General features: G+C 38.1%; 1 protein-coding gene across 1 annotated transcript; it reads right to left on the reverse strand.

Annotated features, from left to right (window-relative positions):
- Positions 1 to 9,806: 9,806 nt before the first annotated feature.
- On the reverse strand, positions 9,807 to 17,091 carry LOC145782062 (protein SPEC3-like). Its single transcript, XM_082593796.1, has 4 exons — positions 16,991 to 17,091; positions 14,005 to 14,239; positions 13,014 to 13,196; positions 9,807 to 12,081 (listed from the first exon to the last, which is right to left on the reverse strand). Exons 1-4 carry the CDS (start codon positions 17,033 to 17,035, stop codon positions 11,966 to 11,968), a joined length of 579 nt encoding a protein of 192 aa, XP_082449922.1. The 5' UTR covers positions 17,036 to 17,091; the 3' UTR covers positions 9,807 to 11,965.
- Positions 17,092 to 23,569: the final 6,478 nt, after the last annotated feature.

Consider the following 23,569-nt stretch of genomic DNA (forward strand, 5'->3'; position numbering starts at 1 on the left):
TACATTCCATTTACGGAACCTGCAGAGCATATTGCTTTTATTCTGAAGTAAATTATAGGTTGCGTTTTATAGCTGCAACTGATCAAACGTAGGCTACTATTGCTTTTAGTTTAAGCAAGACTACGTCTTATAGTTTGTCAGTTCGTATCATCCTGCAAAGTTAGTGGACAGAACATAAATGAGCGTACAGCGTTAACACCACCTCGCCCTTTTGCGACAAGTTTGTTTATTAAGCAATGACAAAATAGCATCTCAAATTGGTGAAAATTCAGCATTTTGGTCGTCGATGCGGGGGCAGTAAACCTTAAGCTTCGAACATGCCTTTACATAGGAAAGTTCTGGGTACATCCCACTTACAATTTATAACTAACCAGTAGAAAAATTATACAAAAAATTATGTTAAAACGGAAAGTGAAATTTCCCATTTTTTTCAAAAAATTGAAATTTTGACCCCCCTGCGGGGGCAGAAGATGCACCCCCAAACTGACAAAATTTTGCACACGTAATTTTTTCATGCATGTGCCACTTTTTATGACTAGCCGTTTTTGAATTTCGAAAAAAAGTCAAAACGGTCCGCCCTAATAAGCACGCAGTGGCGTATCGTAATACTTTAGTTAAAGATATCTTTAGCCTAATTTAAAGTTAAGTCTCTTTCTGAAGCAAAACTGCAGGATTATATTCAAGTATTCGCATCTCATTGTTCTTTTTACCTCCAACACTGGCTCAAGAATTTCTGTTGAACCAAAATCCACATTTTAGCCAAAACAGTTCTTTTTTTGAGCTATGTGGGGGAGTGGCCTTGGTTATACAAATGCTCATCGTATTTTATAGGCTATAGTAATGAAGCCTTTTGATGGCATGTGGTGTATTCTATCTTTTTGAATTTGGACATTTCCGTTTGAAAACGGTTGACTTCCGGCCTCCACCAAACAACCGTGGCAGTGACGTTCATCTCCACGGTTCTTAACTTTTTGCCTTGTCGGCACCACCTTGAAATTACCAACCAGTTCTCGCACCCCCTCCTAGGATTGGCTGAAAAGTAATAGTCGCCTGCAGTTCGAAATTTTGTTGAAATCTGGTAAAACATCTTTGCTTCTTACGTCATATTATAACAAACCTTGATAATTCAGCATCCCCACACCGCCTAGGCACAGGTCTCGCACCCCTTAGTGGTGCGTGCACTCCTGGTTAAAAAAACCTGGTTTAAAGTAATGTTTGAAAAAATTCTGCGGTAATTCTGTTTGAAACAATACGCTCACTGTAAGCTGATTTTAAAGTTTGAATGTTAGAGGTTGGTTTGCAATTGTAACTTTGCATAAAAATGACTAGAAAAGCAATAACCTACACAGCTACAGGCTTGTGGTCTACAGATTCAACTTGCTTTGGCCAAGCTCAGATGAAGAATGCAATAGTGAAGTGGTTCTTAAACTGAGGGTGCGCCCCTCTTGGGGGGGGCGTGTGAGGCTCACAAGGGGGGCACAAGAAATTGAAAAACTCTGCATAAATTATAACTACAGTAAACATGTCTTCACAACTACGCTGGACACTGTGGACAGTCAATTGTTGAAGATGACACTTTGTGTTGCAGTGGCACAGTGTTCGTAGAGCGTGTTTTTGTCACATCTCGCATTCTTTGTGATGTTTTAGACGTTGCTAAATATTTGCGCGACACCTCTCTCGTAACACAACGGCTTTCTGACACAGCAGCCTCGAGCTTTAGTTGTAATAAAAATGGCAACGACTGACCAACAAGTGACAGAGGCTAGAAGTACAACAGTATCCCCAACTCTGATAGTAGGCCTACCATGCGAAAATTATTTTTTTTAATTTTAGCATTGATTTAATTAGGTTTATTTTTAATTAATCAGTTCTATAGACATAAAATGAGTGGGAAAAAAGAAAAAGTATGATAAAAATTATCTGAAGTTTGGCTTTATAGATGCTGTAGTAAATGACCAAGTTGTACTACAATGCGTTATATGTTTTTAAAATCTGAGCAACGACGGTTTGAGACCAACTCGTTCGCAGCGTCATCATGAAAAAAAACACCTTGACTACCAAAGTAAACCTTTAGCTATTTTCCAATGCAAGAAAGACTCTTTTAAAAAAATGAAGATCGCAAGTAGCGAGTGCTTTCGCCAATCGTCGTCGGCGGAAGTTGTAAAAGCGTCTTTTAGAATTTGGCATCGTCGAGTTGGTCTACCTCGTGGACATTTTCGAAGCCCTTGATAATTTAAATCTGCTCCTGCAGGGCAAGAATACAAATCGCATCAAAAATTATGATGCCATCTATGCTTTCATAGCAAAACTGGGGCTGTGGCATCGACGAGTTCAAAAAGGAAACGCAGCTTCATTTTCCAACCTTGATACTGTCCTTGAGAAAACACCAAATTGAACTGAAGGTATCCACAAAAAAGCTACATCCTTCGCATTAATGCAACTTACCTGGAAATAAATTGCTGTTCTGCTTAATGTTTAATGATTTTGAATCAAGGTGGTGCGCGAATTTTGTTAGAATTGTAAAAGGGAGGCGTGTCTCAAAAAGTTTAAGAACCACTGCAATAGTGATTTCTATCCGGTACATTTTACCCATGGCGGTATAACTGCGCAGTCTACTAGCCAACTGTTTCAAGGTTTTAACTTATCTAACTCTTGATTAATAAAACATGCACAGCTTTAACTTTCCAGACTTTCGCAAAAAGCAGCTTTTCAGTACCGCAGCTTGGCTAGGTCTGATAATAATTGCAGAGCACGCAGCACCGGCTGTCAGTTGATGTTGAACCTTAGGCCATCGAGAGCAATCTATGATGTCATTCCTGTCTTGCAGATTGTTCTTCTTGCCATTGCAAAAGTACGTTATTTAAAAGTTAAGCATACACGAAAGAGCAGTAATGCTTAAATGTGTGCGAACGTGTCATTTCCGGAACGTTTAATACCAGTCTGTTTTTATGTGGTCACAATGCTCACAAGCTTTTTTAAATGGTAAATGAAGAAATAACAAAAGTGCCAAATTGGTTCCCAGACAGCAAAACCCCATATGCTATTCTCACCGCAAAAACCATGACAAAATTTTGAGTTTCTAAAAAGTTTTGTCTTTCTTTAACCCCAAAAATTTATTTTGCCTTTGCCATTCCTTGAAAGCAGTCTGAGATATTGCATAAGTGTGAAGAAACAGTTATGTAGCTATAGCAAATGAACTTAGAAGATTTGCAAGAAATGTAAAAATGATTGCAAAGTATAAATGACATTATCACTGTAAATTCGAATATTTTTCCGAATTAATGAACTTTATACAAGGGGAACCGCAGAATTAATGTGCGAACATAAGATTAATCACCTAACTCAATGCTTTACTGCAATTCCCAATTACAACTTAACTGTGTGCGATGGCAAAACGGATAAGGCGTTGGCTTTCCGATAATACAAACCTAGTTCGATACCTCGCCTTTGTTGATTGCTGAAGGAAAGGCGGCGGAGAGAAAGGAACTGACCACCCTACTCCCGTTAGTGCCGAAGGTTTAGTACAGTGGTTCTCAACGGGGGCGGTACCGCCCCCCGGGGGGAGGGGGCGGTATGATTACCTCGGCTTGAGGGGGGTGTTTTGATTATTAGAGGCTTTGTGGTTTAATCCATCTACCGCCCAGCGAAACGATTTCGTTACATCATTGTGGGAATAATCTAGGCTACTCTACATGCTCGCACGATAGCCAAACAATTTCTCTTACACCATCGTTGTATTTGATTGATCAACTGTTTTGTTTACAAACGATATCTATTTAAAATTTAAATTCAGTAATTTTTCAGCATATCACAAAATCTGGTGAGTTCCATTATGCCGTAACCACTACTAGGCTACCAGTATATACTGTTTTCATGTTCGCAAATATATATTTGCTTTTCGTAATTAATCGTTTTTGTTGGGGTGCGGTAAAATTTAGCCAGTTTTGTAAAGGGGGCGTTGGGCAAAAAAAGGTTGAGAAACACTGGTTTAGTACAATGAGGACCTATTCTTTTCATACACTTGAATCACGTATGTGACCACTTTTACTTTTCACAACTTAACTACGAACTTACACTCGATATCATCTAGAACCACTAATCATTTCATCCCTTATTTCTGTGAAAAGCTGACTCAACAAATCCATTTTCAATGGAGTAAACGTGTGAAGCAACTTCTTCCACAACTGAAATATTTTCAATGCTTTGCTGTAAACTGAAAAGGTATTTAGTTGTTGAAATTTGGTTGGTTGGTTTTGAATTTTTATCCTCAGACTGACAAAGCCTAGATAGGTTATTTATGGTAGTTTTGCATACTTGTAGAGGCTTTTGACGCAGGGCCGGTTACCGAGTTTTGATAGAGTGAAGTTGTCAATTGTTGCAGTCTTGTTGCCGGGGAGTTATTCCAACATGGGAGTTATTCCTTCCAGCAGTGGCCGAGTGGTTAGTGCGAAGGGATCGCAGTCGAGAGCCTGCATGTTCGACTTCAGCCACCCGCACTTGTTGTTGTTTGTCTGGGCAAGAAACTTTACGATAATTGCCTCTACCCAGTGATCGATTTCGAGTAATCGGTAGTACTAAATTTGAGTCATTAGTAGAGTTGACAACCGGAAACATACATTGCCGTTGGCTGCAGCGTGGGTCAGGTGTACGTCGGAAAGCGTACACCGATGCATAGCGCTCAAGTCCGCTTTCCCGCAATGCAGGATAAAGATATGACAAACAAACAAACAAACTCTTTTACAATCTGTGATGCAACACTTTTCCTCCTGCAGCAACCTGTGGACACAATAGTTACTTGATTGTACCATTGATTGTTCTTTTTTGTCGTGTGAGCCTCTGGGGCCGAGGGTCTAACCTTTTACAACCCATGATTCACGATGTTCCCAGACTAAACCGGAAGGCTACTGGAGAGCAGTTAGTCGTTGGTTTCAGTTTCATCATTCAAGACACAGAATTTCCACTCTGTTGGGTGGCTTGAAGATGGTGCAATCGTTGAAGATGTGGTCTACGGTCTGTTCCTCAGTAGACCACATTCACGAGAAGAAAAAAAAGGCCATTTCCCATTGGTGCGTGGTTGTGCAAAAAGCCCCACGCCAGTACGAAGACGGTTGAGGTGAACGAATGCCTATTGCCTATCTCTGTAGACTGTAGTGTCAGGCCGATTGGACGGGTGTCGGTGTCTGGAATAAACGCGCAGAGTCTGGTGGTACTTGTCTTTCATTCAGAAAGACTTTCATTCACTTTTGCTGGCTTATTAAAAGTTTCTATTGTGAGTTTTCCTTTTCCTGAAAGTGAATTTATCAAAAGGCAATATACAATAAATATGTTGTCTCCTTTCGACACCATCGTTGGGCCTTTTGACGAAGTGGGAATGTCTACCAAATTAACTGATTTCATTGATTTGCATCTGATCCCTTCGAGGGGTGCGGTTTGTCCCAGCAGTAGGCCTATGCTTTTGTGGTATTGACGTCTTGACAACGTCTGCAATTTGTGTTTGGTAGTTATGCCATCTGCTGCTTGATTAAGAAGCGCGATGCCTATGGCACCACAAGCAACCTTTCCTTTCAACTGCTTTGCCAGAGCGTCGCAGTCTTATGTTTGAAAACCAGCTCAGTGGCCGAGTGGTTTTGCCTTCGGCTCTGGTGCTGGTAGATCTGAGATCGATTCCAGGTCGGGTCAAACCAAAGACTTTAAAAACGGTACCGATTGTGTTCTATCCTGCATAGCGCAGTGAGAATGAGTCGGGTGATAATGTGATAACATCGTAAACCAGATATTAATTAAAAATGAGCACTGTCGCTAAAAGACCTTAGCTGTTGTAGAGCGACAATAAATAAAACCATAACATTATTATTCTTATGTTTGAAACTATATGTTACAGTAGAAGTTTGTGTTGTATGCCTACTACGTTACATATTGCTATCAGTTTGTCTTTAGTTCTTATTGTTTTGTATTTCTATATTTCAGTGAATAAAAGCCTCAATTGGTTATTAAATGTTTCATCTCAGTTTTATTCACTTGATTACAAAAAAACTTGGGCACCCTGGCATTACACGTTTGTCCAATTTCATTCGCACTAAAAATCTGCCTTTTTCTATGGAAGATGTCAAATATGTTTGTTTGCACTGCAAAGTCTGCGCTGAATTAAAACCTTGATTTTATCGTAAACCAGCCGAATTGTTGATTAAATCGATGAGACCATGGGAAAGACTTAGCATTGACTTTAAAGGACCCCTCGATGGCAGAATAAGTATATGTTGATTGTTGTTGATGAATATAGTCGCTATCCTTTCGCATTTGCATGTAAAGACATGACTTCGCCCACTGTTATTCGATGCCTTGGTCAACTCTTTTCTTTATTTGGTCATCCATTGTATATCCACAGAGACCGAGGCTCTTCATTCATGTCTCAAGATCTCAAGCAATATCTTTTAGACAGAGGAATCGCGAGTAGTCGGAGTACACCATACCACCCTACCGGCAACTCTCAATGTGAAAGAATTAACCAAACTGTTTAGAGAACTGTCAAACTCTTGTTAAGAACGTATGAACAGCCTGAGAGCTGCTGGGAGGCAGTTCTACCCGAAGCTCTGCACGCAGTACGATCTCTCTTATGCACTGCAACCAACACCACTCCACACGAACGATTTCTGGGGTTTAGTCGTCGAAGTATGTTCGGTCAATCTCTTCCTAGCTGGCTTGTCCAGCCAGGACCAGTCCTACTCCGACGTTTTGTCCGAAATAAAAGCGATCCACTTGTGGAAGAGGTCGAGCTATTGGACGCAAACTCAAGTTTCGCCCACGTGCGATTTCCCAATGGTCGGGAATCTTCCGTCTCAACCAACGATCTTGCCCCAACACATAGAAAAGGATCAAACAATGATAACATGATTTCTACTCCTTCTGAATCTCCCTCTCAAACTTCACTCACGCAACAAAATCTTACATCAGAACCTCCATGTACACAACAAAACCCTTCACCAGAAACCGCAGGTACACAGCAAAATCTCACACCAGATATTGATGCAGATGCTCATACTTCCTCGGAATCTAATCATGAAATGACTAAATCTCCCTTAACCATTTCTACACGCCCGAGACGTTCTTCTAGAGTAACTAGACCACCTGAAAGATATGGTCACAATATATACGATGTTTGAGGTGCCTGTAGGTACCGGTAATGCATTTATTTATCATGTATGAAATGTATCTGTTTGTTATTATATCGTTTTGTCAATTTGTTATTGTATTATTCCAAGATGGTGTTCCGAAGATGAAGGAGGGAAAAATGCGGTATTTACGTCTTGACAACGTCTGCAATTTGTGCTTGGTAGTTATGCCATCTGCTGCTTGATTAAGAAGCCCGATGCCTATGGCACCACAAGCAACCTTTCCTTTCAACTGCTTTGCCAGAGCGTCGCAGTCTTATGTTTGAAACTATATGTCACAGTAGAAGTTTGTGTTGTATGCCTACTACGTTACCTATTGCTATCAGTTTGTCTTTAGTTCTTATTGTTTTGTATTTCTATATTTCAGTGAATAAAAGCCTCAATTGGTTATTAAATGTTTCATCTCAGCTTTGCACAAAACACTTTTTTTATCTCGTTACGAAAAAACTCCAGTTGCTTATGGTTAATAAAGAAGTATTCCTCTATAATTGATTTAGCAAACAAGCAACTTCGTCTTTACTTTAACTTTTGCAGCCAACACGGTTTACATTAGGTTTTCCTTACACCTTTCCTTACAGCTAACTCTAACCCTAGCCTGTGGGGTCCGTGTTGTCCCGGGGTCCGTTCTACTTCGCTTTCTCCTAATACTATTACAACGTTTTGATATCATTGCCATGCTGAATGACGTTATCACCGAACAGTTGCTTTCGACTCCTAAAATTTTCTTTCCAGTTACGTCATTGTAATCGACTCATTTTCATAAACCAAATTAATAGAATGTTACGTGGCAATTATTTGCTTTCTGGCTAAATATGTAAAGTCTATGCAGGGGTATCTGAAGAAGGGGATACGAAGGTTCATAGCGATTGCCTTATTCTCACGACACTACCAGGGTGGTAGTTCGTAGCGCATTAAACATGCGTTTTTTTTTTTAAATTGCAGAAAGTTTTGTAGTGCAGCTGGTACAGTCAGCTGCAGAAGACAGTTAGCAAATGTTACGTAGAACATATTCAAAGAAAACTTATTTTGGAAGACAGTTGAAAAATTAACAGTAAGCTAAGTGTAAAACAAGTATACCGGTAGTTGAATTAACAAGTAACCATGAGCATGCTGTGGATGTCCTGGCCTGATGCAAATAGCGCAATGCAGGTTATCATAACAAGATTTATTAAACTACTACCGGTGCCAGTTGTCATTTTACAACAAACAGAGATTAATTACAATAAACAGAACTCTTTATTTTTGTCAGACGTAATAAAAGCCTCCGTATCCCCTTATTTAAATATTCCCGTGTATATGACGTCATAACGAGCCGAAACTGCTCATCACCATCATCATGATTAGAGATGTAAAAAAACGTTTTTTTTTGTTTTTAAAAAAAACGAGCTCGTTTTTTTTGTTTTTTATCGTTTTTTTTGTTTTTTATTCGTTTTTTTTGTTTTTTTGTTTTTTTTACCTATTTTTTTATTAAATGTCACAATATGCAGCAATTAGGGTAAACTCATTGCAATAGCGTCTCTTTCAACAAAAAAATAGTCTCATAACTCGTATAACATCTTTCAAATGAGACAATATGTCTCTCAAGTCTCAACACACGAGCCATAAAGGTTTCTCATCGTCTCAAATAGTAACACAGTGTCCTATGGTTGGCACATCTCAAGTATTGTCTGTAATTTGGTTCAGCCAGTTGTTAAATGCAGTACCACACTCGTGTACAGTTTCGAAGCCACCTGGGATTTTGGTTAATGGGCATGTTACGTTAGGACCAGGTGGTCAGGGTCCTGTTTCTCTACTTCACAAAGGCACTTTTCACCAGCACACCACACCATTACCAGTACAACGTCAAGAGATTGTTCCAGTTGATGTGCATTTGGTGCAAACGTGATGAAAATCACACAAGCGGTTCTCGAGTTATAAGTGAAATAACCTTAGCCACTAAGTGGCTTTATAGATAAGGAGCAATAGAAAAACGGCCATATCTCAAGAACCGCTCAACATATTTACATAAGTTTTAGCTCTACCCCCATGTTTTATGGGGTGGGCAATCTGTTTATGAATATTAAAACAAGTTTTGGCTACTACTTTTTGAGCTAAAAAGAAATTAACCTCTTGTCGTTACGCACCAATAAAACCATGGTGCGTAAATTAAAAAAAAAATAATTGGGTAGAAGAAAGATTGATGACAAGTTTGGCAAAAGCAGTGTAGTGCTAAAGTCCCAACTTTTAGCCCAAATCACATTTAAATGTAGTGAAAGATGGAAACGTTTTGATGTTTTTTTATTTTCCCTGAAGAGATTCAATAATCCTTTGTGACGTCATAGTCATGTTTGTTTTCCCTTAATCACACCATTGTGCTGTCATAGACATGTTTAAAAGAAGTATGGTTATTGGTTGCACTTAATCCATCCAATTTGAACTAGTTTGCAGAACTTTGAGACTTTAGCACTTTTTTTGTTTTTACCTAACTTTTCGTCAATCTTTCCTCTGCCCAATAAAAAAAATTAAAGTTTGCATCATGGTTTTATTGGTGCGTAACGACAAGAGGTCAATTTCTTTTTATCTCAAAAAACAGTAGGCCTAGTTCACAAATAAAATAAGTTTTCATCTTTGATGTTTGTTTTGTATCTTTATCCTGCATTGTGGAAATATGGGTAAAACTTTATTCTTGTCAGGAAAAGCATTATAAAGCATTTATTCACTATGTGAACACTGAGCACTGAGCAGTGCTGAAAAACTCCACTTTAAAGGAAAAATTTCTTCATTCAAGGTTGGTAGAATGGTAGTTACTAGCAATAGTCAACATGGGTGGTGGGCATTTGAAAGGAACATTAACCTAAACCTTTTCTGACAAATGCACTAACTTTTGACAGCTAAAAATATCAGTGATAAGGTCTCTTGCATTATATGTCCCAAATAATCTGCAAGAAGCATCAATGACGAAGTGTCCAATCCAAGATCTTACAACACACGAAAAGAATACTTCTGTTTCAACATTTATAAAGCATATACATCGTTGGCAAGCCATCAGTTACAAAACGTGTTTAAACAAGCTATTGGCAATAGCTTGCATTAGTAAATTACCACGTCCACAAACAAGGTAAATGTGTGTACTGAATACTGCCACCTTGTTTTGTCAAAATTTCGTCAACCCATTGAGTGTGTACAAGAATAACCAGTACCACAGTATACTAACATCATAGGCTAACTTCCATAAAAGGAAAAAGAAATTAACTCATCTACATTATGTCATGTATCAAATTTCATTAATTTAATGTTTGTCAGGTCTACTGCCACAAACATGCCAGAGAATGAAGAAGAAAGCGAAACAACATAGGTCCTCATAGGACTATGCAAGAACATATGCTGCCAAACACAAACACTTAGGAATTTCAGCACACCAATAAAACTATTTTTAGTAATTTAATGTTTTTCAAGAGCACTATAATGAAACTAAGCTGTAAATTGCAAAAAAATTGCAACTTTTCCAGAAAAATATGAAAAAAAAACAAAAAAAAACAAAAAACGAGTGTTTTTTTTGGCTCAAGTTTTTTTTGAAAAAAAACACGTTTTTTTTAAAAAAAAACGGTTCGTTTTTTTTGCATTTACATCTCTAATCATGATCCTTCCTCGTACTGAGGGTTGGATGCAATGCGCCATTGTTCTCGATCATGAGCTGTTCGTACTGCACATTCCTAATTGAATTTTTTCCATTTAGAGATGTTTTTTATCCAAATCATTCTTGGTCTGCCTTTTTTTCTTTTACCATTTATCTTTTCTTCTATTGATGATCTTTGTAAGGAGTTTTGCCGCATTGTGTGTCCGAAATATTTCAATTTTCTTCTTTTGACTATTTGTAATAGAATTTTGCTTGAATTGAATTTGGATAATAATACTTCATTGTTAGTGACTATTTGTTTCTATGATATTACAGTTTCGGCTTGTTCAGGGCTAACGTGGTGATTGTGACAGAACAAAACAAATAACATAAATTTCAAAGCTGAGCAATGAGCATGTGATGATTCGTGAAAATGACGTCATAATTATCAAGAAAGATTAAATAAATGCGCGTATTCTTCATTGTGCAAAGCTGCAGCCTCTTGTGTCGGCTCCGTGGTCAAGTAGTAAGACGTGGGTTCGACACCGCTCCAGAGCACGCGGCTGTGTCTCGGCAAAGACACTTAATGACATGAAATCTTTATTGTCAAAAATGCAACAAAACTAATTAAGAATAATAATAATGACCACATATTTTTATACAGCGCTGTATCCATCCCAGAATACGTTGCTCCTCAGCGCTTTACAAAGCAGACAGTGTCATTGCAGCCGTATAGAGACACAACTGTACATACATTACATTATTACCCGAATCCATTCCATTTCATAATTCAATAAAAGAATTTTACACAGCGAAATGCTTCAAACAGCATATGAAGCGTATTTATCCAAATTATGTAAAAGTTTGTTGTTTATTTGCTTATCTACTGTGTGGAGAGAAAAATTTCGTTGCTTAAGAAATTGCAAAGTTTTTTACTTCAATTGACATTTATTTTCTTCTTCTTCCTTTAAACGTTCGTGACAACATCTTAAGCCTGCCACTGTAATGCAAAGGACTACAACGAAAGGGTCAATGCGAGGCTTGCATAGCATGAGCTAATAATCTCAAGATAATCTTTAAATCAAGTATTTCCACTTTTGAAGAAAACTAACTACAGCTCTACTGGAGAGTACAAATGTAATTTACAATGTCGAGAGTTCATGAAGTAAAACTAATTAAAAATAGTTGCTGCTATAAATTTTTAAACAGGAGCTGTGTATGCGACTGTAGAGCCACCAGGTCCCAAGGCCCCAACTGGCTGGCCAGCGGTGGTTGTGATTGTAGTAGTCGTGGTTTGCACTTTTTTGCTGGCTTCACCTGACAAGAGAAAAAACAATCGATTAATTATATCGCAACAAAGGTCATTATATTGTATACACACGTATAAACCCTTCCACGCCAAAACTTGTGGTTTGTAGTTTTATACATACAAAAAACTTACGAAAGACAAGCCGGCCCCTTGAAAAGACAATTTGAGCCCTGTACCAATGAGATCCTTAAGCAGTTCAAGTTTTAAAGCCTTATTGGAAAGGTCACTATCCCCTAAAGTCATTCTGGGCCCGGGTCCTAAAGTACTCCTGGACCCCCCTGCCAACGTTACTGAAGGTAAGGCCTTTTGATAAAAAGATCAGGTCAAAACGCAAGTTGGGTTAATTGTGTTACTTTTGTTTACATCAACATAAGAGTCTACTTCAAGAGTGAACCTATATTGTATCAGGGACATTATAACCGTTAAACTACAAAGTTGATTAGGTGCCGTGATTGCTACAGAAAAAAGTTAACATTTGATATTTAATATTGACAGACCTTATCTAACAGTGAGATAGTTCAGCGAATAATGTACGCGCTTTTTGATAATGAAAGCTTGATTCGGCACCCAGCCTTACGCAGCTGAGGAAAAGCGACAGAAAGAAAGGAACTGGCCACCTCCTTTTTCGTATAAACCTTTATCTTTTTCGCTAGTCCAAGAGTCAAGGGGCTCTGTCTTTTATCACTCTTGAGCAGTGGCGGCGACAATGTTGCAGCTTGCCCCAATTTTGACAATTTCCGCAATTGGCCCTTTTACTCTTGTAAGTGCCGAAGGCTTGGTATAATTGGAAACTGATTATTTTATTCCCCAAATTTCAGTAACCAACTGTGGAACCCTTTATCTGTCTAACAGTAAACTGAATATTTTGCTTATAAACAATTAAAAATTTGTCTTCAAAAATAATCGCTCCACTGATAAAATTTGTTACCAAAAAACGTACCTGCTACAGCGATGAACGCGATTCCCCACATGATGCTCCAGATCCAACCGATGAAGAAGATGATTGTGAGCGCCATTTGCAAAAGTCCGACCCAAAAGTTGATGCAAAATGTTCCAAATCTTCCCCCTCCAGACTGACCCACGTTGCCACAACAGAGGACGCTAAATCCCGCTATAATTGTGCCTGAAACAATTTGAAACAGATTAACAAAAGTCAACAACATATTGATTATAACAGTGATTACTTTAGCACCGCATTGTGATGGGAAACAATGATTTATGACCCGATCTGAAATTAGTTAGGTAGCTAGAAAAAACATTTTAAAGGAACAAAAGAAACTGAAGGGGGGGCGAACATTTTAATATTTGAATTAAATAGTTTGTTCAAAAATATAGCGACTGAATGCAGCCAAACATTCATGATGTAATTCAATGTCATTAAAACGTTGTATAACATTAAAACTTATTCTAAGAGAGAGGGCGCAAGATAAAAATTTTGAGAGGGCGAATACTCTCCTAAGCCCTTCCCCTTGCCTGGAATTGAACCACCGTGTGTTGGAGCAAATGCACTGACAGACCAGCCATTGACAAGCAGAGTTGAGGACAAAGTAGCAAGCACTTACGTACACTGTTATAAAATCTGATCAGTCACGACAGGTGCAACGTAAGTAACCACACATGGCAAAGATCAGGTCATTACGCTTGACTAGGAAAAGATTTTAGGTGCGATATAGTAGAATTCGGCTTTAGTGACATTTGCTTTTGCTACGCTTTTTCGAATATCTTTCAGATGTCACTACAGGCGACTTCTACTAGCATCAAAACTCCTTAAAACAAAACAAAAAACATCACGAATTTGGACAAAAATATCCAGTTATTTTGGAAAATTGTTTCGTTTTTAAAAGTATTTTAAAACTTGGAAAAGACAAAATTAGAGCAAATTTTGTTCGCACCCGCTAACTGTTTTATTCTCCTACCGCTATATATCTTACCCAGACCGGGAATAATACAGTTGACAACACAAAGTACAATCGCCAACGCCATTGGAAGTTCTGGAATAGCTGTCCTCAACGAGTTTGGTTTCTTTTGTTGTGTCGTCACTGTAGTATGTTGAGTGACGTATGGATGGGGAACTACGCCACCTTGCTGAACAGTTGTTGTCGCCACATATCCAGGCGGTGACGCACTATATCCAGGTGGGTTTTGTTGCATAGGTTGTTGCAGCCCCTAAACAAACGCAAAGAAAAAGAACGGAGGCTGTTAAAGTTTAACCTTTTTTAACTCATTTACTTGATTGGATGTTTATCCTTGGACTGAAAAAGCTGTTTTCAGGGCTTTTTCTGGCAGTTTCGCATCCTTGAAGAGGCTTTAAACTACCAACGCAGATTGTGTTTTAACCCATTTACTTCAATTTATTTACACTTTTTCAAAGTTTTACAGATAAACTAATCTTAAATATTTTTAAATTTAGCCTCTACATAATAAGTATGCGAAGCAGCCAAAATTAAACCCTCAAAAAAAGCTTTCTCAGTCTGAGGACAAAGATTTCCACATTCATAAAAATCAAATTTATTTATTTCAACCATTTCCAAATCAACATGAATGTATTTTCCATGTAATTTATAACATTTTTATTGTTGAACCTAAGTTTAACCCTATATTGCCCTGGTGGTGCTGACTTTAATAAATGAAAAGTTTATCTCCAGTTGATGACCTCTACTTAGAGTTTCAGTATTTCGAACGAATTGCCTCGATAACATGTTTTCTCGTATTCTCATGAGTTGTGACTCATTATGAAGCAAAAAATGGATCAGCTCGTCATCAAACTAAGTGTGTACGTGGTATTTGATACGCTTTTGGCGTTAAAGAAATATGGAACATCATTACAAATTTCACAACATCGTAGTTGCACCATATCGCTAATAATTAATTAGGGCCTCTACAATGTTTACGTAATTGCTACACTGTATGTTTAGGGCTGAAGGGTTTGAATGTGCAAAACAATCAACAATCATTTATATAAAGTAGAAAAACAGAGGTTTGGCAATTTTAGGTTAGAGCGGGTAGGGAATTTTTGGTAATCTTTTTTTTTTCTTTAAAATCACGGGCCTAAAATTATTGGCCGCTTGACAGCACTAGTTCATACTTTTAATAAAAATTACGAGACAAATGGACCCGACACCTGAATACCCAGTTTTCATCCAACATGTACACTTTAATGGCAACATTGTGATAAAAAACCCACACGAAAAGGATAGCTTACTTAATTAACATAAAAAGTTAAAGTTTATTGAGCAGACTGAAAAATAACATTTCGTTTGGTCTAATATGACGTCTAAAAAATAACTTCTCACACGGGAGGTTCGAAACTAGGTAAAGCTTTCCAACTCTGGTGGCTTACATTGATAAGATTGTTGGCATATGTAGTTGGCATGTGTAAGACAACTTTCCTTACATATTCTTCCAACAAAGGATAATGAATTATACTTCATCAAATGGTAGCCTACGTAGGCCTACAATGCTTTATTTACAGTAGTTTTCGTTTTTGCAAAACGAAATTACTATACAACAAGCTTGAGGAGCTGATTTGTGTGAAGCCATGGCCACCTGGAGATGCGGCCTGATTTGTCACATTTTGCAGATTTTGATTACAGCTACTGCTAGTGTTTGACTGACATTTTCTGAGATTTTTTTCCTTTTTGCTGTCTCCTAATGATATAAAAGCATTTTGTTGCCTTGAGGAAGCAGTAGCAAATGAGAAAAAGTAGGTTGAAAAACGCTGAATCAGACTGTTATTGAAAAATTAACAGTCTGACTAAAATCTTCGAAATCAAATTTTCTTTGTTTTTCAACATCTGAGGATGTTAAAACCTACTGTGTCATCTGGGGAAAAGAATAAAAAAAGCGTAAAAATCTAATTTTTAGAAAAATTTATTTAAACATTGGCCCAAAGTTAGCAAAACCTGGAAATTTCTGCAAAATGTGACAAATCAGGCCATATCTTTAGGTAGCCATGGTGAAGCAATAAATTTTACTTTTGGATTTTACTACCATTAAAAATTGTGAAAATATGTGTTTGAGATTGTAAAGATTTTGAATGAATTAAAATATTAAATTTACTACCAAGGCGGATAGGTAACCATTGCAAACATAAGAAACAAAGAAATATTGTCATCAAACAATTTTACAAGAATAAACAGCTATGAATCCTTTGACAAAGGGAAAGTGTTTTCAAAGTATAGGTAACCCAATAGTTTTTATTGATAAAATTTTTTAAGGAATATATGAAAAGGTGTGTTTTGTGAGCTGATAAAATATTTGTAATATTGTGGTTCTTTAAACATATGACGTGGCGTTCCTAGCTTTCACACAATAGATTTTATTTTACAACCGTGTTTTGGTACATTGTCTGTTCTACCTGATTTTAATGCAACCTAAAATGTTCTCTGAGGAATGTTGCGCGGCCTAATTCTAAAAAAACAATATTCCCATGAATTGCATCTCACAGCGCATGACGTTTATTTCAATGTTGAAACTACGTTAAAGCGATTTTACTTTTCAACAAAATTAAACTGTTTCAATTTAAAAATGTTTATAAGCGCCTCACAAAGGAAGGGGGATTGAGTATGCATAGGCAAATTACCTCTCGTTACTGCAAGTTCAATGCGCCATTTTGAATCATTTGTGACGTCACTGACTAACATCAATCGTCTCAGCTCTTCAACAGCCTTCGTGACAAGAACTGGCGCCAGTTACGATTTTCCCCTTCCGAGATTCGACCGCCATGGGTGCTGACAACTGACCCAGTTGGAAAATTACCTTTTTTACATTAGTTTGATGTCGTCTGCAGACGTTAAATCAATGTAACGGAGGATTTCATGGCTGAGTGCCTGTTTCCTACTTCGGCCATCCAAAGTTTCAGCTCAAAATCATTTTATAAGTATGTGTTGCTATAAATAAACAGTAGTATTTAATTACCGCGTTCTGCTGGGTGTTGTAGTTGAGTTCTTGCTGCTTGTCCATTTCCAGCAGTTGCTTTTGCCCACTTGTTTCACAAATTAAAGTAACTTCTAAAACAAGGCACTGAAAAAATACTTGAAGGTAAAATATGTTACAAAGTAGAATAAAATTAAACCAATTGTTTCGGTATTCCCATATTTTGTAAAAAAAAAAAAACTAATCTAATTTTAAAACCAAAGAAAAGATTTATATTTTACGAGCATTATAAATTTCATTTCTCAATGTTAGTTGCACAGCTTACTGGTTAGTTGTAGATTAGCCTCCAGTTTGCAAAACACATAATCCAACACTAATTGTCAATCACGAGATGAAAATGCTGATCTCAAAGCACTTAATAGCACCACAGTGGCTATGACTACTACTTCCTCATATTCAAGAAGATATGCTGGTTTTATTTTCGTGAACAATTCCTTAGTTGAAGAAACAAATTTATTAAAACAAATCCACAAGACTTTTTCAACGTGCCAATCCAGATCAAGAACTTTACTATTTAGCTTGAGTTTAGACTTTCATATACGTTAGTAGGCTACTTGGTTTATTTAAATTTTTTATAATAAGGTTATTTATTTAAATATTTTAATAATTTAAATAATTTAAATAAGGTTATTTAATTTTTATCAATTCAGCTATTCTGTTGTTAAACCATAGACAAATAATTTGTTAAAGACTACAACTTACGAAAGGCACTAGACATGCATTGTATAAGTACATTAAAAGCTTAGCAGAGATAGACAGTAGCGGGGCTACTTTTTTCAATATACCGATAGCGGAGAGACGCTACATTTTTCTCAGTTGCACCGCCGCTACTTTCCAATTTTAAGTGAAAAAAAGTTATTCGTAAGTTAAGACAAAGGTAGCAGGAGAAGTAGCGGTAGCGTGCGCTGCTTTAGCCGGAGTAGCGGGTAGAGCGCGCTAGTGTGGCTGGAGTAGCGGTAACACGTTCCTTTAGCCAGAGTAGCGGGTAGTGCGCTACTTTTAAAGTAGCGGATGTCACCTCTGAAGCTTAATTACGTCACACATGGAATTAAATAATGTATTAGATATATACTTCTGAAATTTGTACATACATAAAAATTTCTTCAGCTCTTTTTACATTGTTTCAACGTCTGTAGTAGCTACATCATAATAAGAATAACTGGTTTTGCTGTCCCGGATCGTAGACTAACTAAAATTTTATCTGGGAAGATATGTATGATCACATATCACTGCTTAACAAAACCTGTTTTCGTTCTTTAATGCCTCCATGCAGCAGCGGCGGATCCAGCAAGTAGCCTTGGGAGGAGAAGGGTTTCGACAAAACGCAATGATGTGTTGGTCCACATTTAGCCCAACCTTGCAAATAAACCGTGGATAAAGTTCTTTTTCTGTGATTTAGAGGGGGCGATCGCTCCAGTCGCCCCCCCCCCCCTGGATCCGCCAGTGCCATGCAGTCGGCCAAACCTTGCTCATCTCTTTATTACCCGCCCTGGCTGTTTGAACCCTCTTAGCTGCCAGTATAGGCTTTTACGTGATGAACTGGAAATATATTGTCTACGCTTTTCTCCAAACCTGTTGCGTCTGATGCAAATGAATAATTTAAAACCCTTTGTGAAGATGAATGGCAGCTGCTGCAGTCTGTCACTGTGTCTACAACTTATTTTGTTCCTTTTTTGTGAATAGAAGAGATGGCATACCACTTTAAGGTGAGTGCTTAAGTAATCAGAACTTTTGCATGGAGACCCAACAACCGCTTTTGAAACAAGCGTTTTTTCAGTTTAATACAACTCAAAATTTACTTAGCTAATAGATGTAAAGAATTGTTAATAAGTTAGCGGTAAGAAGATGGACTACCAATTTTGTTCTTTATTCTTGGCAACTGTACTATATTATCGACAAATTACAATGAAGTTACTGTGCCGTATAATCCCACAATGTTTTATTGTAATATTTTACTGTTAAAGATACCTTGAAGTCACATCCCTTTTTTAAGCAAAACTATATGGGATTATTCAAGTATTCGCACTTCGTTGCTTTTTTTTATCTCCATCACAAGAATTCTAGTTTGAGCTAAAGTTTACATTTTAGTCAAAACGGTTCTTTCTTTGAGCGTTGAGGGAGAGTGGCCCTGCTTGCGCAAATGGTCATTGTTTTTTTTATAGGCAACAATGAATAATTAAGACTTTTGATGGCAAATGATGTACTCTGTCTTTTTGGATTTGGACATTTCTGTTTGAAAACGGTTGACTTCCGGCCTCCCCAAACAACCGTGACAATGACGTTCGTCCCCAACCTTTATGGCGCAACATGACGTTTGCTACCATCGGCAAATTGGGTTTAAAAAAGAGTGCCTGCCTTGCAAATATACTCCAGTTTCTTTCCCAATGGCTTTGCAGTTAAGCTTGCGTGCCGTAGCCTATCTACGCTGCAGTTTAGCAGGTAGCTCAGTATTTTTGCACTTAAACCGTTTCAGAGCTGATTGTAGCCTACCAGCAGCACTACACAACTTTTCGTAGGTTAATTAAAAAAAGAGCGATATGTTAAACGCACAATCAACCACCACCCTTCTAGTGTCGTGAGAAAATAGCAATCGCTGCGAGCCTTCCTATCCCCTTCTTTAGATATCACTGTGCAGTAGCCTACTGTATGTTTTAGATGGTTATGAATCTTTATCCTCGAACTGACAAAGCCTTGATAGGTTATTTCTAGTAATTTCGCATACTTGTAAATGTAAAGACTGTTGACGCAGAGACGGTTACCGAGGTTGACAAAGTGAAGTTTTTGATTGTTGAAATGTCGGGGAATTATTCCATCCACTAGGTGCTGCTGAATAGAAAGCATTCCTGAAATGCGTTGCTTAAGCGCACACCCCGAGAGCCGAACCAGCGCCGCGTGAGTCGGGCGTTTAATCACCGAGCTAACTGGGCGGTGCAATAATAATTTCGCATGTGATGAAATAAATTGTTCATTACATTTTTATTGTGATTCAACGGCAACTTGAGGAACAAGAAGCAGGCTAATGCTTGTAAAGATTAAGAATCACTGACCTACACGTAGGGCTGTTGAAAGGATAATTTGGGCCCGGTACTAATAAAATTTCCGGTCTTCAAGTCAAGATACTTTTAAAAATATTCCCTATATCTTAAGAATACGCGGGAGTTTCTTCAAGTCCCTTGGCCTCTTAGAATGGTTAGCCTACAATCCCTTAGAATTATTTCAGGCCCGAGTCCAAAAGCACTCTCTATCAACTATAGGTCTACTGCCTACGCGTCACAAAATGGCATTTAACTGGCTTTGAGAAAAAATTGCTCACGCAGCCTACTAGCCAACCGTTTCAACTAACCTAACTTTTTAATGACTAAGCCTACATAGCTTAAACTTTCCAGCTGGAAAAAAGCAACTTCAATGCCATAGCTAGATTAAGTCTAATAATTGCAAAGCACACAGCACCGGCTGTCAGTTGATGTTAAACCTTAGGGCATCGAGAGCAATCTATGATGTCACAATTGGATTGTTGCGTGCTGTCTTGCGAATTGTTCTTCTTGCCACTGCAAGCCTATAGTCTACTATATAAAAGGTAAGCAAACCATGCAGGGATATAACAATGTTTAAATTTGCAAACGTATCACTTCCGAATTGTTTGCGACAATATCAGTCTGTTTTTATGTACGTTTTTATGTACGTATAGTCACAATGCTGACAAGCTTACCCTACTTAAACGCCATCTATTGTGTTATTACGATTCCTCGATTTAAAGCAATCTGAGATATTGCACTAAGAGTGGCCTATGGAAGTAAGGTAATGTAAGCTAACTCTTGTAAATAAGCTCCAATAAATTTATGGAAATGATTGGAAAGCATGATTCATATGATCACTATGAATTCGACTAATTTTGTAAGTTCATCACTACAGTAGCCTCCTATTGTATTCAGGCAAAGAAAAATAAATTGAATTTCCCTATTAACAAACTTTATACAATAGAAACCACAAATTAATGTTAAAAATTACTCAAAGAACAATCAAAATTACTCCAGAGCCAGGGGCGCCGGAACGACTTTGACTGGGGGGGCAAGATTACGAAAAAAGGGCACTTTTGTTTACTAAAAGGCCAATTTTTTTTCAAGTTGTAAGATAAGATATAGCGACAATGCTAATCTATCAGCTCACTATGTATTGAGTAATGATAGCCTACAAGTGTCCGGTATACAAAGAAGGGCATCATGCTATGTTATAATGATGTCACCTACTGTCAAGCCTTAAAGCAGCCTGCGTCCATGGCCGCTAAGTAGTGCTTGAATGACCGCCGGTGCTACCTCCTCAATCGGCCAAGTTTGGCCGCCGGTCTCTTCTAGCCAATTATTTAATTTCGCAATAGAATGATCGTGGATTAACTGTCGAAAATATGTAGTATCAAAGAGTGACGCAAACTTAGGTCAGCGCGTCATAATCGGCACTGTTGCATTGTGCAAAATATTTGTTATTGATGGAATATATCCATCTGCGATCGCCAGCGCTGTAAGTCTTGTTTGTAATTACCGACGTTTATTTTAACAAAGTCTTAATCCGAAGTGCTAATTTATATCGGCTGGCAATATGGTTGTTTTTATGTCGATTCGATGTTGTCGGACATTAAAAAGGAGAACTAGGTTAGGTTGACATCCGAAGGGAAAACATTTTTTGATCATATTTTGCAAAAATTATGCTTCTTTTAGTAATGTCCTTCACATCATTGAAGTACTTATTTTATTACCTTGCCGTCATCGTCAACACATGTCGAACGTTTTATTTCGTTGCTAAAGAGAATTCTAGGGGAGTGGCGAACTTCTTTAAAATTGGCCACATTGGAAACACTCATGCGAGTGTCGTTAGATGTCCCGCTGTATTGGATTACAATCCCGATAAAGCAGTTATTGCGTGGTGCAACGATTCTATTGTAGGACGTCGCCCAGGCCCAGACTTCAACAACGCTAAGTGATCATTTTTGCACTGTTTCAAGTTTAATTCTATTTACTTGTGCTATCGTTATTTTGTATTTTGGTCTCCAAGCACGCAGATTTGGCCGCCGAGAAGGAGCTCTCGGTAGGCCACGACGGCTGCCGAAAAAAAAAAGAGTTTTAAGGCCTGTACTGTGTTGCAAAATTTTGTGCCGTAAATATTATTTTGAGGCAAAAATGAATGATTATAATTAGGCTAAAAGCGAATAGCAGAAATTGTTATATTGCAAAATGTGCAGTCGCTTACATGAATTTAAAAGGGCACCTTTGCCCCCCCTGCCCCTCCATCTGCAAAAAAATTGAGGGCAAGGAAGCAGCCGCCCCCCCCCCTGCCCCCCCGCTTCGGCGCCCCTGTCCAGAGCATCATTTTTCGCAATGCTTTAATTCCCTAGGCCTATTAGCTACAGCTTAACAATGTTTTGCAACCAGAGCAACAATCATGGTTTTGTTACCTTTTGTTTTTGTAAGTTTTTATTGTATTCCAGCATAGCCAGAGATGTACGTATGCGCCGCAAATTCTACGCCGCATACTTGCGGCGTAGACTTTTTGTTTGCGCTAACGCTTGCGGCCACATTTTTTTGGATAGTTTGCGCTTGAGGATGCACCGTAAAGTTTTCGCGGTTTTTTAGCGCATAGCGTCAACGCATACTTTTTAATGTTTTAGTTGTTGTTTGCAATTTTTTTGTCAAACTGCGAAATGTTGACGTCTTGCAATTGCCCATTGTTCTAGTGTTGTGTCACAGTGTAATTTATTGTTCAGTCAGCTGGAGTTTGTTTGTATATCGCACTACTGCCTTTGACGCTAGAGTCCCACGCGGAGACTGAAGTCTTGCAGAAAAAAAGAAAGATAGGCGCCTACTGAGAAATTAGTAGATTACGGGTCAGAACAGGAATGTAATGTAAGCAAGCAAGTAGGTAGGTTGGTAATGTCGCTCCATGTAAAATGTAAACAATGACTTGGCTTCGTAGTGTGAATTTGTTTTAGTCAAGCAGTGTTGAAGGCGTTTGTAAGCAATTGTGAGCACTTTAATTTATATTAGTTAAGTCTTGCATTTTGGGGCAAATCAGAAACTTCTCAGGCAATGAGCAGTGCAGCCTATGTATCTAAACAAACTCAAATATTTGGTCTGCGACCGTGATTGCTTGCATGATGTTGTACTCTGTATGTTATATGTAGTACATTAATTTGCTGGTTATTCTTGTTGTAGGCTATGTAGCGTAGTAATGTGTAGGCCTACATACAGTAGGCTATCAAGCTAAGGTAATTTTTACTCGACAGTTTATACATTCTGTTGCGTAAGTATGTACGGTAATTATACATGTTTTGTAACTTGATGAGCAGTTTAGCAAAACATGCATCCAGGGGCCAACTGTGAGAGGCTTTTGAGTAGCCTACTGCTAATAACACTAGTAATGCTAACTATCCCTGAATGCTAATAACAAAGAGTTGTGCAGTTCAGAATCTAAACTTGCTTGTGTCTGGCAGTTTTGTCTTCCATTAACCCACTTTTTAAAAATCTTATCAGAAAAAAGCATAGAGCTTACTGAGAGAATTATGGCATTAGA

The sequence above is a fragment of the Aplidium turbinatum genome, chromosome 13 (assembly GCF_918807975.1).
Source record: "Aplidium turbinatum chromosome 13, kaAplTurb1.1, whole genome shotgun sequence".
Classification (NCBI taxonomy): domain Eukaryota; kingdom Metazoa; phylum Chordata; class Ascidiacea; order Aplousobranchia; family Polyclinidae; genus Aplidium; species Aplidium turbinatum.

Excerpts from the sequence above, each read along its gene's own strand:
- LOC145782062 (XM_082593796.1), bottom strand. The coding sequence starts at position 17,035 with ATGGACAAGCAGCAAGAACTCAACTACAACACCCAGCAGAACGCG. Across the intron at positions 14,240-16,990 it reads ACAACACCCAGCAGAACGCG|GGGCTGCAACAACCTATGCA; the intron begins GTAATTAAATAC and ends GCGTTTGTTTAG. Across the intron at positions 13,197-14,004 it reads CTGTATTATTCCCGGTCTGG|GCACAATTATAGCGGGATTT; the intron begins GTAAGATATATA and ends AAATTGTTTCAG.